At 45.2% G+C, this 13,710-nt stretch overlaps 1 protein-coding gene across 1 annotated transcript in view; it reads right to left on the minus strand.

The window, feature by feature from the left end:
• The window catches only part of POLA2 (DNA polymerase alpha 2, accessory subunit), a 28,908-nt gene that overhangs the window by 14,671 nt on the left and 527 nt on the right, over positions 1–13,710 (minus strand). The window contains exons 2-14 of the mRNA XM_082203571.1: positions 12,965–13,089; positions 11,913–11,998; positions 11,291–11,348; positions 9,932–10,038; positions 7,940–8,133; positions 7,121–7,209; positions 6,327–6,482; positions 5,693–5,755; positions 5,417–5,459; positions 4,198–4,322; positions 2,700–2,738; positions 1,029–1,102; positions 137–242 (exon numbers count right to left, since the gene is read on the minus strand). Coding sequence (XP_082059697.1) covers positions 137–242; positions 1,029–1,102; positions 2,700–2,738; positions 4,198–4,322; positions 5,417–5,459; positions 5,693–5,755; positions 6,327–6,482; positions 7,121–7,209; positions 7,940–8,133; positions 9,932–10,038; positions 11,291–11,348; positions 11,913–11,998; positions 12,965–13,089 — 1,265 coding nt within the window. The remainder of the gene's footprint in view (positions 1–136; positions 243–1,028; positions 1,103–2,699; positions 2,739–4,197; positions 4,323–5,416; positions 5,460–5,692; positions 5,756–6,326; positions 6,483–7,120; positions 7,210–7,939; positions 8,134–9,931; positions 10,039–11,290; positions 11,349–11,912; positions 11,999–12,964; positions 13,090–13,710) is intronic.

A 13,710-nucleotide genomic window follows, 5' to 3' on the forward strand; every position in this document is an offset into this window, starting at 1 on the left:
GGTTCCTACCAGGCTTTGAAAGCCACCAAGCTCTATAAAGCTCCACCCGACAGGCCAAAATACAGATATTCCAGCTGTGCACACACAGACACAAAAACTTTAAACAAAGGCACGGCCTTTGGATTGTAGGAAGCACCTGTTTGTCTTCTTTCGAGAGCTCGCAAGTCAAAGGTGGCTGGGGATAAATGCAGTGATGGTGGACGTCTCTCAGCGAAGGAACGATGACAAGGTGCGATCCAGCACTGTTGGGAAACAGAAGAGCTAAGGCCCCCTCCGCACTACACTTAAAATGCTCTTATACAGTGGTACCTCGGGTTAAGTACTTAATTCGTTCTGGAGGTCTGTTTTTAACCTGAAACTGTTCTTAACCTGAAGCACCACTTTAGCTAATGGGGCCTTCCGCTGCTGCCGCCGCGCCACCGGAGCACAATTTCTGTTCTCATCCTGAAGCAAAGTTCTTAACCCGAGGTACTATTTCTGGGTTAGCGGAGTCTGTAACCTGAAGCGTATGTAACCTGAAGCTTATGTAACCCCAGGTACCACTGTACTGCTTTAACGGCTTCCCCCAAAGAATCCTGAGAGCTGTCACCTGACAAGTTGCTTCAGGAAAGCCCACAAGGAAGCCCGAAGGCAACAGCTCTCACTGCCTCCGAACCACTTGGTTTCTGTGGCCAAGAGACGGTGATGGGTCCCTGGTGCCATCATTCTTTCAGATCTTACCCTCTACTGAAGCTAGGGGCCATCTTAAATCTAGTGGCAGTGAGTTCCAGAAGATAATTATTTACCGTGTGAACAATTCATTTCCCATCGGACCCTGCTTCTTACTATTAGCCATGGGGGCTATGTCCTATAACCGCTGTTGGAGGCAGTCTCTCGCAGCATGCCACCTGCTTTGAGCCACAAGTGAGGAGAGCGCCGTTGCATTTTGTCCTGCTTTTGGGCTTCCCAGAGGCATCTGATGAGCCCCTGTGAGATACAGGAGGCTGAGCTAGATGGGCCACGGGCTCTTCTCACGTTCTTGTTCTCACCTCCTTGTCCCTTCGACTATCATCTTCATGCACCTCTTGAAGATGTCTTCAAATGAGGCAGTGAGCTGAGAGTCCTTGGGAGAGAAGAAAAAGCAGAGAAAGAACAGGAACTCAGTGGCAGAACATTTGCTTCACATGCAGAACGTCCCAAGTTCAATCCCCGGTGTTACCAGTTAAGGAGGATCCAACCACAGACCAGGGGGAAGATCTTTTCATGCCAGAGACCCCAGATCGGCAAGATCCACACAGGATAACGAGTTCAAATATCTGAAAGACCACCTCCATCCTTATAAACCCCCATTTTGGGTGATCAGAGGAATGGGCCCTCTTGTTAGTTCCAACACCCTGAAGTGCAGAGAATGGAGGCTCCAGACAGGGCTTTCTCTGTGGCAGCCCCCAATGGTAGGACTCCCTATTGCAGAGGCGTGTCTGGCACCTTCATTGCATAGTTTCTTACCCTGGCCCTGGACAGTTAAGGGATTTCCCACCCCCACCTCTCCTTAGAACCCTGCTTCATTTGTTTCATCTACACTATTCTGTTTGGAACTGTTTTACTTGGCGCATATATATATATATATGATTCCATTGTTATAAAGCTTGCCAGAGACCTTATGGCAGAAAGTGGCTAAGAAATGTTAATTAATTAATTAATTAAATGTTAGTAGGGAGGAGCAAATTAATTTTTAAAATACAGTGGTACCTTGGTTCTCAAACTTAATCCATTCCGGGAGTCTGACTCCCAAAACCATTTGAAAACCAAGGCACGGCTTCCAATAGGCTGCAAAAAAAGGCACGGCTTCCAATAGGCTTCCAAAAAACATTCGCAAACTGGAATACTCACTGCTGGGTTTGCGGCGTTTGGGAGCCAAAACATTTGGCAACTAAGCCGTTCAGGAACCAAGGTAGCACTGTACAATTAACTTTGCATTTCTTTTTTTCCTAGAGACTTGGGAAAGAATACTGGCTGCATATTTTTATTATTACCACTGCTACCTTTATAATCCACCTTCCCTCCAAGGAGTCTCAAGGAAGTGGGACATGGTTCTCCCTGTCTACATCTTATCTTGTGAGGTAGACCAGGCTGAAAGACAGAAATTGACCAAGCAGGCTTTTGTGGGTGAGTGGGAAATCTGAACCCTGGTCTCTCCCAGGCCCTAGTGTGGCGCTCTAAACACTACACCACAGCTGACCTCTTTTATGCCCCTGCCAAGGAAGAATTCTAGATTGCTGCTTTTTGAATGAAATCTGAAAATTAAATGAGAAGCTGGGGAGTTCCTCGAGAGAAACCTTTCTCCTGCAAGTCCTGCTTTCCAAACTATGGCCCTGGATGTCTCCCAAATGAATGAAAAAACTTTCCCTTGGATATCTCTGGAGTAGATCTATGGAGTTTGTGAACAAAATGTACATCCGATTTTAATCTAAGGAAAAGGTAATGTGTACACACACACACACACGCACGCACACACACACAAATACTATTTGTCATTAGTTAGGAAAATACTGTGTTAAGGACTAGCTGTTTGCTTTAAGAATCAGGGATCCCCATACACAACTGGTTTCCAAAAAGAAAAGTGTGGGACACACAGTCAGCAGGGTTTCTGAAGAAAAAGGAAAAAAGGGGGAAAAAGAAGACATGAACTTTCAAATCCATTCCCCATTCACTGAACTTACCTCAACTTGCTTGTGTTTTGCATCAAGGAAAGGCCCGAGCTGCAAAACAATCAAAGGAAATGAAGGTCATCAAAGAGGGGACGACAAGGCCCTAATTAAGCGCCACCAACATTTCTGAAAAACCTATCAAGGTCCCTTAAGAGCCCCGTCAATTAATAAAAACGTAGCAGGACAAGGCTGTGTTTTCAATTCTAGGGCTGGAGTCACAGGAAAACTTCCTTCCTCCCCACAAAAATTCTAACATTTACCAGATGCAATAAGCATGACATTGACTTCCCATGCATCGATGACTTTCATTATTCTGCCTTCCCCCTCCGTCATTAGAACAGTATCACAACCAGCAACCATTGTTTATTGCCATTTCATTTATTTCAACTACTCATCCTTGGCTGCTGAGGAGAACACAGACGGGCAACTAGCCACTTACTGATAACCTATATAATAATAATAATTTATCATTTATACCCCGCCCATCTGGCTGAGTTTCCCCAGCCACTCTGGGAGGCTTCAAATCAAGTGTTAAAAACAATACAGCATTAAATATTAAAAACTTCCCTAAACAGGGCTGCCTTCAGATGTCTTTTAAAAAGAAGATAGCTGCTTATTTCCTTCACATCTGAAGGGAGGGCGTTCCACAGGGCGGGTGCCACTACCGAGAAGGCCCTCTGCCTGGTTCCCTGTAACCTCACTTCTCGCAATGAGGGAACCGCCAGAAGGCCCTCGGTGTTGGATCTCAGTGTACTATATAGAGCAGAGGTCAGGGCCCAAGGGCCAAATGCACCCCCCTGCCTCTTCATTTGGCCCTCAAGACACTTCTCGAGGCCACATCCTCCTTGAGTGTTTTGCTTGGCTGAAATGTAGCCTTAAGAGCTTCACCCATTGCTCTGCCCGATTTTTGCCACCAGATTCTCAAACCTTTATTGACATATGTACAAGATTCCAGTAGGGTTTAATACAAAAATAAAAAATAAAAGAAAGAAAGAGAAAATCCTGCATCTAACACCTAAGTTAGTGTTGTATAGCATTCACGAATCCTCATTGCATGTTGCAGAAACCTAGCTACTATCTCCATCTTAGCCCCATCCTGAGTAAACATAAGGAAGGCTACCTTGCATTCGCTTGAATGCCTCTCCCTGCTAACAACCAACTGATTAATGAACTTAGATCAAATTGTCTGATACCAGGGGCAGTTCGAAACAACATGTGCAACTGATTCTAGTTGTGTCTGTCCATAGCGGCAGAGTATCTCTACGAGTGGAGTTTTCTAGAACCTCCCCCATAGCACTGCCAAGGGCAACACATTTCGTCTCGCCAGCATGTGTTGATTCAGGCTGGTCAAATGGAAGAGAAACGACGCCATTGGCTGTCCACCTTGCCCACCCCTTGGCTACTATTGTTACGTGGCTCCTGGAAGTTTGCCCACGAGCGAATGAAACCCTTAGGCTGAAAATGGGTCCCCCGCCCTTCTATAAAGCAACCACAGACGCTCGGCCCTTACCAGAATGCAAACATCTGGCTTGTCTCTATTAATAACGTCTATCAGGTCCAACATAGGGTCGTAGGTGATGCTGTCTGAGGTGGTATAAGGACCACAGGCAACGAGGACCATCTGCAGCTCTGAACCTGAAAGGGTTAATGGGCTTTGAAAACAGGAACTTCGCTTCCATTATGAACCAACCAAGTTCCTACACTGAGCAGATCCTGAGCTATGAATTCCATACAAAAGCAGAAACAGGTACTGGATACAAAATTTTATCTTCCATTTGTGGGAGACGGGGACAAATTAAATTGCAAGTTTCTAGTCCTTAGGGTTGCGTGCCAGAAGGTGGACGGGAGGGAGGGTGATAACCTCAGGAGCCAAACGCAAGAAGCCAATGAGAATTTCAGCGAGGTACTCTAACTGGATAGGCATATACCTATCCAGTTCATAAAGAGATGTGAAACTGTTTCCCTACCCTTTTAGGGGATGCCGTGCACTTGAAGCTGAATGTTGGAAAATGCAGGACTGTCGTGGAAGTGCCATGGAGAAAGGGAACAGACCCTGAGGCGGAGTGACATTTTTCTACCTGGCCCAGGAGGGCAGGGCTCGGACTGACTCCAGCTACAGAAGCTGAGGTTGCTGAACAGAGTCTCAGGCTGGGGTATCATTAGGAGATCTTTTGTTGCTGTTACTGACATTTTTTGTATATTTTTAGATCTTACTGTGGTGTACTTTTTGATGTGTTTTATTTATTGTTTATGACTACTTCCGGTAATTATGTGAATCTTTTCAAGCTGTAAACTGCCTTGTGCATGGTTTTAACTATGGAAAGGTAGCATACAAACAAAATGGTGATGAATTTGGGGAGTTAGAGCTGGAGGACTGTGACGAGGGTCTCCGTGGGATGGGGATAGCAGATTCTGAACCCCAAGAGATCCCTGATCCCTGGGAGGGTCCCAGCAGGCTAGAGGGCAGAGACCTGACCTCTGAAGGAGGCTCAAGGTAGCTCTCAGAAACACCTCCTGTTACCTCCCTGACTCCTCAACTTTTCCAGCTGAGAAGCTGCTTCTGGAGCCTGCTTCTGGTTGTAAGTATCACGTGGGGGCTGGCTGCTGGCATGTGGCCCCCAGACTGTTGCCCGTGAGGCAATGTGGCCCTCAGGTTGAAAAGCTTTCCCACCCGTTTTGGGCAAGGTTGAGGGCAAGCCCCTCTCTTTGAAGCACTGGGTCTAACTCACCTTCCATTTGATCCACAGGCTGATAAAAAGGAAGCGGTACGCCCTGAGGGGGGAGAGGAAAATAAGGGGGGGGGGAGTTAAATGTGCTTCCATCTTCCTTTAAAAAGAGAGAAAAGATCCATATCTCCATGATGCTTGCAACTCTCTCTCCCCCCACCCCTCTCTCTATACCAGGCCTCTGCAAATAATGTGGTTGTGAGAACAGAATAACCTCACTTCAAGGTCATGAAATGTGGTAGGGAAATGCATTGAAAAATTAAAAAAAAAAATTATCACCTCATAAAGCTTGGACGCAACCAGCCTCTCCCCAGTACTGTTCATGCCTTCCATAACCACAACCTGGAAGATGTAAGGGGGAAATAAGACAGGCAATCAACGTCAACTTTTGTTTATTTTCACTGCAGGAAAGAGACGGTGGCAAAAGCAAGAAATGCGTTCACAATTTATTTACTTTTCTCAAGGCAGGCAAGTCTTCTGAAAGACAAATTCATGGGCGATAAGGCTTTGAATGGCTACTAGCCACAATGGCTACGTTTCATCTCCACTGTCATCTTGGCTGTGAGTTCTGGAAGATCTGCTCCCTGCCTTGCAGGCCTGTTCCCACCTGGCCTGGGAGGGAAGGGCCCAGACTGACTTCAGCTACAAAAGCTGAGGTGGCTGAACAAATTCTTGTGCTGGGTAATGTTTAGGGTGTTTGGTTGGCTGGGGTGGGGGGTTAGTTGCCATTATTGACATAGATTTTTGGTATCTTTGTTTCAGATCGGATTATAATTTGTGTGGAAACCGTTCAGCTTGACTGTGTACTTTTTCTGATTTATTTATCATGACTACTTTTGTCCTCTGTGAAAAGGTGGTTCATAAATTAATAAATTATCATGAGCACACACACCCCACTTCCCAAATGCCTCACCTGTCCTGGGAAGAGCGAGTACTCCTGGAGTTCAGATACATCCACAGGTACCAGGCCTCCGGAGGAGTGCTCCTGATCCCCTTCCAAGATGACGGACTTGGCGTTCAGCTTCCCATTGGAATCGCAGCCGATTTGGCCCAGGACAGTGACTGGCTCCTTTCCCAGCATCATTCAAAAACAAACAAACAAAGGAACTTTTTTTTAAAGCACTAAAATCCTGAGCACAGCATATCTCCATGCTACCAAGCGGTTGCCTTAGAGTCCATCAGATCTAGCCAACACTACAGGGCTGTTGTGAATAGAGAGGGGGAAAGCGGTATAACTTCATGGGCCTACATTAAGGAGAAATTAGTTTGATATAACCCAATAAAGTCTAATCTGGTTCACAAATTGGAAGGATAGCAATCCTTTCCTCCCCAAACAGGACCAGCATGGTAATGATAAGCTAACTGATGGCACTTTTGCAAAGCACTGAGTGGGGCCAGCGATCAGGAAAGCCACGGTGTTCACAAACTCCCGTTCAGCCCAGCCACGTCTTTACCTGCCCCACAACAGACATCAAATGTAGAGTTTTAAGGGCATGGGCTTGGCAGAAACTGCCTCACTGGCCAAATGGAGAGGCCTGGCAGTGACATGGAGGCTTGGAAACCTGAGATTCTCCACTTTTAGTTTAAAGCAACTGTTTCTCTGAGCATGTGCAGAATGATCACAAAGCCCACTGGACAACTTTAGATATACTCACCCGTGTAAATAATTAAGTTATAGCACCCGTAAGATATTAGCACAGAGGTTACCTGCACAGGGATGATCAAAGAAGAAAATTCTTCTATTTTGTAGTGTTCTTTCAGTGCCGCACCAAGGTCTTCCATCTTGCAGGAAAGCACTTATTTCATTTTTAGAGGGAGGGAAAGAGGCAGATAAAGATTGATTGAGGGCGAGATATAAATAAAATTTTATTATTTATTTATTTATTATTTGTATTATTATTATTGAAACATTTTTATTACTATTTCACTTTATATTGTATATAAAACAGAGAGAACAATTGTAACAACACGGAAAAATTAAAAGATGAAAATGAAAATAAATAGAATAACAAAAGAGATCTATTCCAAAAGGGAAAGTATTTTGTTTGAGAAGTGATGATTAGGGATAGTATTGTATAGATAATTTCACTTCATTTTTGTTCATGCTTTTGTTTTTCCTTTCTTTTTGTTTTTATTTCCTCTTGGTTTTTTTTGCTTTGTTTCTTTGTTTTCTGTAATTTGTTTGTTATGTCGAGTTTTGTTTGTATTTGCCCAAAACTCAATTTTTTAAAAAAATTAAAAGATGAAAACTGTAAAGTAGGCATGCAGAAGCAGTAGCTGCACTTGAATTAAAATAACAAAGTCCAAGTAAAAACTATCAACATTGTTAGATCATCAAGTATAATTCCAGACTACACCTTAAGCTGGCCTGGTGACATGCAGGCAGTTAGCGCAGATCCTAAAAAAAACAGGAGTTCTGCAAGTACCTGTCAGTGCACCAGCAATCACATTCTGCACTAGCTGGATCATGTCTAGTAGGTTTTCAATATACAGGTAGAAGCAGATAGAGGGTTTTCTAAAAATTACCTTCACGGTTATCCACAAGTTCCTGGAACATGAATTTGTAGGGCTTGGTGAGGGAATCTTGGGGGGAATGGAAGAGGTTCACAGAGGTGGCCAAGCCGCCATTTCCCCTCCAGGAGGTTCCCTGCACAGAGCCGAAGGAGGTGACAACCTCTCCGCGGTTGCTTCGAGAACCATACTTCTGTGAAGGGGTAGCCCTTGAGGGGAGGCAAGCAAGGGGAAGAAGAGAAACAATTTTTAAAAATTCAGGAAAACCTGGTCACTTCCTTGATTTCAACATCGATATTTTACAAGTATTGCCCAGTGTTAAATAGTTTTATCCAATTGCAACTGGGTCTTTAATCTGGTAAAAGGTAAAGGTAAAGGGACCCCTGACCATTAGGTCCAGTCGTGGTCGACTCTGGGGTTGCGGCGCTCATCTCGCTTTATTGGCCAAGGGAGCCGGTGTACAGCTTCCGGGTCATGTGGACAGCATGACTAAGCCGCTTCTGGCGAACCAGAGCAGCGCACAGAAAGGCTGTTTACCTTCCCGCCAGAGCGGTACCTATTTATCTACTTGCACTTTGATGTGCTTTCAAACTGCTAGGTTGGCAGGAGCAGGGACCAAGCAACGGGAGCTCACCCTGTTGCGGGGATTCGAACCGCCGACCTTCTGATTGGCAAGTGCTAGGCTCTGTGGTTTAACCCACAGTGCCACCCACGTCCCCCTGAGTAATCAACAAAAACCTTAGTAGGGGTATGAGATGTGAGGTATTTTTTTCCTCTGGTAGGTTACTGCAGAAAAGGAATAGAACAAAAAGTAGAAGGGGAAATCTGTCTTTAACAGCAGTTTGCACTGTATTTAAGTGTCTAAATAGATGCACCATGGTTTGTAATTGACTAACAGGCTAAGACCAGGAGCTATGATTTGAGTTTGCGCCAACTAGAACTTAGTATCACATCTGAAGGGACAAACCACTGTTCTGTCTCTGAAGGCCACAGCACCTGAAGCGTTAAAGTAGGTGGCAAATAACACACAGAAAAGCAGACAAGCTCAAAGCCATTGTTTCCTCAGTATGGAAGCTCTGAACCATGGTTTGGGGCATGCTCTCTGAAATGAGCAGAGGAGTAATAAGCAATACGGTTGCGGCCAATTAAGTCATGCTCAGAGTGGTCCTATTGAAATCGATGGGACTTTAAAGTTATTCAGGTTTTATCTTCATTTAAGAGAAGCACTGTTCAGGTGCCCAGCCTGAATGTGACTGGAAGTGCGCGAACCAACTCTCCCTGCACGCTAGACACAGCCACTCCAATTTTTGAACGTTTTTGGCATGAAAGTCAAGGTGCAATCAGTACAGAGGCGATATTGGGGGTGTGGCTCCCATGCATGCACCCAGCCCCCCTACACACATTAAGCCTCCACCCAGCGACATTTCCCAGTGATTTCTGCAGCAGAGATATGGGCTCTTAAACCAGCAGTTTAATGCCTATGGTGCAGATATGCTGCTACGAGTTTGTTTTAGGGCTGCAGCTAGGATTAGGGTTAGGATTGCCCTCTTATTCACACGCAATACTAAAAACTAGTTTAGAAAACACACATTCTTTTTCTAGCAAGGCCTTTCCCTGTAATAAATCCAGCATCTAAAACAAAACAAAAAAATCCCAATTCACCCAGCCAAGTTGGCACACCAAGAGGACCTCCGGCAAATTCAGCATGTGGCAAATCAACCCAAGGATCGGCACAGCTAGACATGCATCACGGTCAACCAGCAAAGTGAAAGCAGCAGTTACTGAGCCACTGTACCAAGACTTGTTTTTCTGCACCTCAAAGCTCCACCAGAAATGGGTCCATTTTCAGCTGCAATGCATTTGTGCAGCAGCCGGAATGGGCCCTCTTCTTCAAGGACACTTTGACATCTCTAAACAAGAGGCAGGTTCCGAGTCCTTCGGAGAAGCAACGCTGGCTAATCAAAGAAAGAGGTGGGCCACACATTTACGGGCTGCGTCAAGGCATACCTGGGCGAGAAGCTGCTGGGGGAGAAGGCCAGGCGGGGACTGCAGTTGGAGAGAGTCCGCTTGGAACGCGGGTTTTCCGGTGTGGTAATCACCCGCTTCTGAGACCCCTGCAAGACAGTAAAGGGTAGAGCAGCTCAGCCTCACAGAGAGCCTTGTTGGAAGCACAGGAGTTAGAACATTGGTCCATGTAGCCTAGTACTGTCTACACTGGCTGGCAGAAGCACTGCAGTGTTTTAGATGGGGGATAATTCACAAGTCTACCTGCTTTCTGTCCTGAATCTCCCATCATCCAGCATCACTGGGCTTTAGTGTTATATGAGACGGAGAAAAACTGGCTATACACTGTACATCGTTTGTGTTTTCTCACCTTCCTTGCCTTTATTTTTTTAAAAAAGACTAAACTAAAAACAGCTGGACGGCTGTTTTCTGCTCTGATTGGCAGTGGCTCACCAGGATCTCAGACGGAGGTGTCTCCCAGTCCCAGATGAAGAAAATTCAGGACACACAACAGAAGTCCTTTGCACAGCACACAAACTAGGAAATTTGCTCCAGCGAAAGGCAGCAAGGGCCAAAAGAGGGGTAGACAAATTATTGAGTCGGTATAGCTCAGGTTGGTAGAGCATGAGACTCTTAATCTCAGGGTCGTGGGTTCAAGCCCCACGTTGGGTAAAAGATTCCTGCACTGCAGAAGTTGATCCCTTCCAACTCTGCAATTTTGTGATTCTATGCAGCTAATCAGTGGCTACTAGTCACAATAGCTAATCCAAGTTCTCCTTCCACAGTCAGAGGCAGTATGTCTTTTGCTACCAATTGTTGGTGCTGTTGCACTCAGGTCCTGCTTGCTATAGATATCCAGTTGGCCACTGTGAGAGAAGTTTGCACCCCATGTTAGCTCTACTCAGAGGACACCCAATGAAATTAATGAGCACAACTAACTTGAGCCCATTAATTTCATTGGGTCTACTCTAAGTAGAAATTAGTTGGATACAGCCCTGGGTGCTGGATTTCTAGATGTGCCCTTGCCTTGCCCCAGTAGTGCTCTTATTGATACCAATCAATATAAAATGCAAATACAAATATACCATACAAAAATTGTCCCAGCACAAAAGCAGGTCTCTGCCTGACAGCTTAGAGAGTTGACACAAGCCAGAGAGAATAAACATTGGACTAGATAGATAAATAGTCTGATGTGATTTAAAGGTAGCACAGAGGCAAGGCACCTTCTTTGAATGCAGGAGGTCACAGGTGCACGCAGCTTTCTAAGTTGCAATGTTCCTGCATCAGCCTATGTGTGCAAGATGCGTTGTGAGCTCGTTCCTATGCATGTTCTTCAGAACTTCCTTCCTTCCACATACTTACTTTTGATGGCGACGTGTAGGTATCTAGAAGGTTTTCTTCCTCCTCCTCTACATCGAGACTAAGAAGAGTCAAGGGAGCCAAACACACACAGAAAATGCACGAGCTAAAATTACATGAGCCATCGTCGCTCACTGGTTGTCCGACCCCCATTGGTCCCACCCAGGAACAGCCAGTGACAAAGCATGATGGCAGATGTGGTCCACGACCCATGGGGTGCTATTGCACAAGGTGGAGAAGACTACATAGAATCATAGAGTTGGAAGAGACCACAAGGGCCATCGAGTCCAACCCCCTGTGGAACATAGGTTACACTGGTGAAATGCACTTTGCACATGTTTAGATGCTTCTCCTCTTCAGTATTAGTGTGCCTATTTCAAGGCAGAGCACAGAAATCAGTCAAGGGCTGAACCCCATAATAGCAGCCACCACAAAAAGGGGAAATTGCTCCAATTCACCCCATTTTTAAAATTAGATTTTTTCCTCTCACCCAAACATTAGAAGACAACAGTGGGGTAACAGAGAGACAAAGCTTTCATTTGATTAGTTTACCACTAGGGCGGTTTGCTGCCATGTTCAAAAGGGCCTCTCCATTTGAGTCACGCTCAGCTGCTTGGGAGGATACAGTTCTTGGATGCTGTTGACATCTCTGATTTTAGGGTAATGGCTCTCCTTCCTCTTCTGAGGTTTCGTGGATCGCTTGTGCAGCACCTGAAAGAAGAGCACGAGCAGTCGAAACCCCAGGGAAGCCAACACCTCCCAGCATCACAACACTTTTGGCTTAGCCGGCACCAACAGGGCAGACATGGGCACTGCTATGTGCATCAGTACCTGCTATGGCACCCGTAAATATCAGCAATGAAGAAAAGACTGCTTGCTCCTCCTGCAAGTCCCATTAAACATGCCCACATTTCATTGGATGACACCCTCCCTTCTGTTCTGAACAGAGAAGAAATGGAAAGAGCATCTCTCTATGAGCAAGCACCCTTTCCCCCATGCACCTGGACCTGGCAAATTTCAAACGCTGACCCTGACTCAAGGGACTGGATCCATAGGCTGGCTAGCACTGCTACTGGTCATTCCCCCCCCCCCCCCGCCTCTGGCCAGCTTAAGGATCCACTGCTTTTGCCACTGCTTCCTAGCAGATCCTGACTCCCTTCATCCTTCCTGTGCTGTGATGACTCTTCTTCCTAATCAACCATGGGGCAGTGACAGCATGAGATGGTCCAAGCCTTTTGTAGTCTTCCCTGCCTTTCTGCTCTGCACCTCTAACATCAAGGGGAGGGGGTAGCAGTAAGGGGGGGGTAGGCGAGCAAAGTGGGCAGGGGCGGCAACCTCTAGCAAAACAGTCATAACATGAAACATTAAAAACAAATTGGCATGAAATGTATCAAAATGTAAGTAAAATCTGCTGTTTTAAAATGAACATACACGGTTAAATTGCATGCAAGATGGCATTCTAAAAGTTTTTAGCCAGTGCCAAAAACAGTACAGCCGAGGAGACTGCCTAACATCAATAGGCAGGGCGTTCCAGAGGGTAGGGGCTACCGCCTATGCTCCATATAACGTTATGCTCCACTGAATGCACCATAGCGGAACTGCCTTTATAGTGGATCTACCTCACATAGGCAAATCAAAACATCTATCTCCCGCAATTCCTTCCAAAAGCTCACTTACTTCATGTTCAAAGATGTGCAGGGACTCTGCCGTAAGCTTAATGAATTGCTTCGTTATAGCAAAAGCAATTATTTCATCTGCAATCTCATTTTCTTTCAACCTGTACAATGTGCAAAGTTCCACCACTACAAGAGAGAAAGAGAGAGAGGAGTTATTAAACAGCGGTAGTTTATCAGTTCCTCAAGAACATCCCTCTAACAGACAGCAAGATCCACCTCAGTGAAGTGCGATGAAAAATTTCCACCATTAGATTTTTCTGCAGAAAACTTTCCAGTTTTTGAAATTGTCTCATGTAATCAGTGAACAGAATACACACAATCCAGTCCAAAATGGGCAACAGAAACCATACTAGTGAAATCTAAAATCAAAGTTTTAAAATGTATTTATAACTTTTAGCACCTTTGTTGCTTTTCTTAAAATGTAAATAATTGAAGTATTTTACATTGTATTCCGTTGAAATGTCAAAAAAAAACAGTTACAAGTACTACAATAAAAATAATTTCCTGGCAAATTTCCTGGATTTGTTTGAATGTAAGATTTAAAGCACATTAACAGTTCAACCCTAATTCCCCTCGTCTGATTCAGGAAGGCAACCCTTCACCATAAGGCCCCAGGGCTGGGTTACAACGATGTTAAAGCCAGCCAAAAACAATTTATTAAGGGGCAGCATTTCAAACAGGCAAAGCTCACAGCTACGAGTCACACTGAGCTTCCACATTCAGGGACAGTCTACCTTTGAAGACCAG

Source organism: Podarcis vaucheri (assembly GCF_965113315.1).
Source record: "Podarcis vaucheri genome assembly, chromosome: 16".
NCBI lineage: Eukaryota > Metazoa > Chordata > Lepidosauria > Squamata > Lacertidae > Podarcis > Podarcis vaucheri.